General features: G+C 38.1%; 1 protein-coding gene across 1 annotated transcript; it reads right to left on the bottom strand.

The window, feature by feature from the left end:
• Positions 1-2119: 2119 nt before the first annotated feature.
• On the bottom strand, positions 2120-3049 carry LOC107615391 (uncharacterized). Its single transcript, XM_016317455.1, has one exon. It carries the CDS (start codon positions 3047-3049, stop codon positions 2120-2122), a length of 930 nt encoding a protein of 309 aa, XP_016172941.1.
• Between the last annotated feature and the right edge of the window lie 266 nt (positions 3050-3315).

Genomic DNA, 3315 nt, shown 5'->3' with positions numbered 1-3315 from the left:
GAAAACAAGAAAGCGTGGCCCAAGGAAGAGAAGAATGTGGCAAAAGAAACAAAGAGGCGTGGCACAATGAAGGAGGAAAGCCACAATACTCTACTGGGAGCACAACAATGAACCAAGGAAGCAAGGCTTGGATGCTACGCTCACCTTGAGAGCGGAGCACAATTTAATACCAAGAGAGAAAGGGGAGAAGAATGATGCTCTGCCAAGAGCATTATCGTGCTTCATACAAAATAAATGCAAGAGGCGCTACTCACAAAGGAAAATAAGACAAAATTGGCCAAAATGCATCCCCCAAGACTTGAACCTTGCACCTAAAGGATAACAAGAAGGCGCTACTCCAAGGGGGCAAGGGCACTCAATTGTTTTACTTAATTGAGCGCTATCTTATATTGATGGGCATAAGGAAAATTGGCTCCTCAAAATGCATTCACTGGGGATCGAAGTGGGAGCCTCACTCAAACAACAAGGAGCGCTACTTATACTACCTGCAAGAAAAATAAGCCAACATGGCTTCACTAGGATTCGAACTTGAGGCCTTCCACTCAAAGCAAGGCACTACCTCTCTTTGCTTTACAAAAGAAATTGGTCCAAATGTCTCCACCATGGTTCGAACTTGGAACCTCACCCAAGCAAAAGGAGTGGTGCGCTCTTACCAAGAGCAGAGCGCTACTCTCCTTACTCCTTGATGCCTGAGTGCTACTTTCCTTGCTTGCTAGCAACTTGACACGGCCCAGGGAGGATTGGTGCCCACAAGCCATGCCAAGACAAGGCAATGCTACGCTCCCACAAGAGCAGAGCGCTACCCTGTTGCACACAAGCCTGGCACGCCACCAAGGGCCAAAGACAAGCATTGATGCTCCGCTCTCACCAGGAGCAGAGCACTCCACTGGGAGCAAACACTCATGGGCTAAAATTGGACCAAAATTTAATTTAAATTCAATTCTTCACCAAATTAAAAAGCCCACTCCAAATTCTAAAATCCAAAAATAAAAAGTGTATAAATAGAAGCTAGTTTGATTTAGTGAGGATCTTTTTTGCTTCTTTGAATTTTCATTTGTGTAATTTTTAGAGTTTTCACTTTGAATTGGGATCTTGGAGAATTGGGAAGGAGAATTGATCTCTCTTCTTCCTTGTTCTTGCTTGAGCACTCTTTACTTCTTGTCTTGGATCTTGGGTGAAGAATTGAAGAAATTCTGTTTCAATCTCACCTTGAGATCTCTTGTTAATCTTTCTGCATAATTTTAGAAACTTTGATTTACATTCCAAATTCTGTTTACTACTTTCATTCTTCTCTTTTCTTCTGCAAATTAATTTTCCATTTTCTTTTGCAATTGTTCTTGTTGGATCAAGGAAGGATTTGAGATCTAGACTTGTTTTCTAGTCTCTTCCACTCCTGATATCTTCAATTTCTCTTTTAACTTCTGCAATTAAGCTACATTTACTTTCTGTTTTAATTCTTTAAGCATTTTCACTTTTCTGTTTGAGATCTACTTCAATTTAATTCATCTTCTTCTCTGTTAATTGTCATTTCACTTCTGCTTGTTTAATTTCTGCAATCCCAACTCCCTGAACCCTTTTATAATTCAAGCAATTTACCTTCCTTGCACTTTAAGATTCATTCATTTACATTTCTTGCAATCTAAGCTTCTGCAATTTAATTTACTTGCTCTTTAAGATTCAGCACTTTTACTTTCTGTTCTCTTTAATTTACTGCAACTCTTCCCTCTCCCTTTACATTTCATGCAATTTAGCTTCTGTCAATTACAAACCACTTAAACCAACACTTGATTCGCTTGACTAAATCAACCACCAAACTAAAATTGCTCAATCCTTCAATCACTGTGGGATCGACCTCACTCATGTGAGTTATTATTACTTGATGCAACCTAGTGCACTTGCCGATTAGATTTGTGTGCTTGGAATTCATTTTCCAAAAAATACACCATCAGCTTGTCGAAGAATTCAACAATATCTTGTCGAAAATATTATTTTTGATGGTTTTTTTTTGCTAGATGGACAAAAGTAAAAATACTTATCATCATTGAATATTGTTTTCAACAAACTCATATTCAACTATTTCTCTTTCTTTCTTCTTTTCTTCTTTTATTTTTTCAACTTGTCAAACTCTCTCAGCCAAATAGGCTAAATCGGGAATATGCATATTGAGTAACTTTCGACGCATATACAAGCCAAGACCTTTGATGGCTATTTTGACGATCTCGCTTTCAGGGACCGACACATAACATCGATTGTGAGCATTTTTGAATCGAATTATATGGTCATCTATCGATTCTCCATCATCTCGTTCTATTGCAAGCAAATCTGTCAACGAGACATTCAATTCTGCTCTATAAAATTGAGCATGAAAAGCATTTTCTAATTGTGCCCATGTTAAAATCGAACTGGGTCTCAGATTTGAAAACCAAGTGAAAGCATTTTTTGTTAATGAAGTAGGAAAAAACTTCATTCTCAGGTTTTCGTTATCTGCCAAATTTTCTAATTCGACCAAATAGTGAGCTATATGCTCAACAGTTGACTCTCCAGCCTCTCCTATAAATTTTGTAATTATTTTGGGAGTTCTTACACATATTGGCACTTCTGTCATTTTCACTACAGAAGGAAAAGCAGAAATAAAATATGGTCGATGCATGAGACCCACGTTGATACCCATTCCATTGAGGATATCCTCAACAATCCTTGTCACCTGGTAATAATATCCACGTTGTGTGTGAAGTCTATTCAAAACTTCATTAGCATTTTGATCTCGTCGAACGAGATAAGGGATATTTTCTTCCCTTTCAGGATTCTTAAGTACATTCCCCTCATCATAATCGACAATTCGAGCAATTCTCTCGACTTGTTTAACCAGTCGATCATATTTTGACTCATTGTCAGCTAGGATAGGATTCAAAATAGTAGTCATCTGGTGAGTCAATAGGTTGACTAAATCATGATGGCTTTCGTTAATATATTGTCGAAACTCAGCCATCGATCCTGGATTATTCGACGAGGAGCCCACTTGGTAATCTCGATTAACTTCGTCAGACATGGTAACAATTTTACCACTTTTTAATTGCATGCACCAAATATCAACACTGCATGCACAATGCAACAGTTGAAAGCAACAAATTTTGATACAATTAAATTTTAAAACTGTCCCACCGAGCCTGCCAATTTGTTTTGTCGATTTTTAGCAAATCGATGGTGGTTCGATTCTAATGGTCTGGGAGCGAAATCAACTCCTCTTTTGTGGGTACCAGTTTTATTTGCATCAAAATTTATGCCTTTGACAATGACGAAGAAGAAAGAACCAAG

The sequence above is a fragment of the Arachis ipaensis genome, chromosome B9, assembly GCF_059453495.1.
Source record: "Arachis ipaensis isolate K30076 ecotype BB chromosome B9, ASM5945349v1, whole genome shotgun sequence".
NCBI lineage: Eukaryota > Viridiplantae > Streptophyta > Magnoliopsida > Fabales > Fabaceae > Arachis > Arachis ipaensis.
This window is presented reverse-complemented; position numbering and strand designations above follow the sequence as displayed.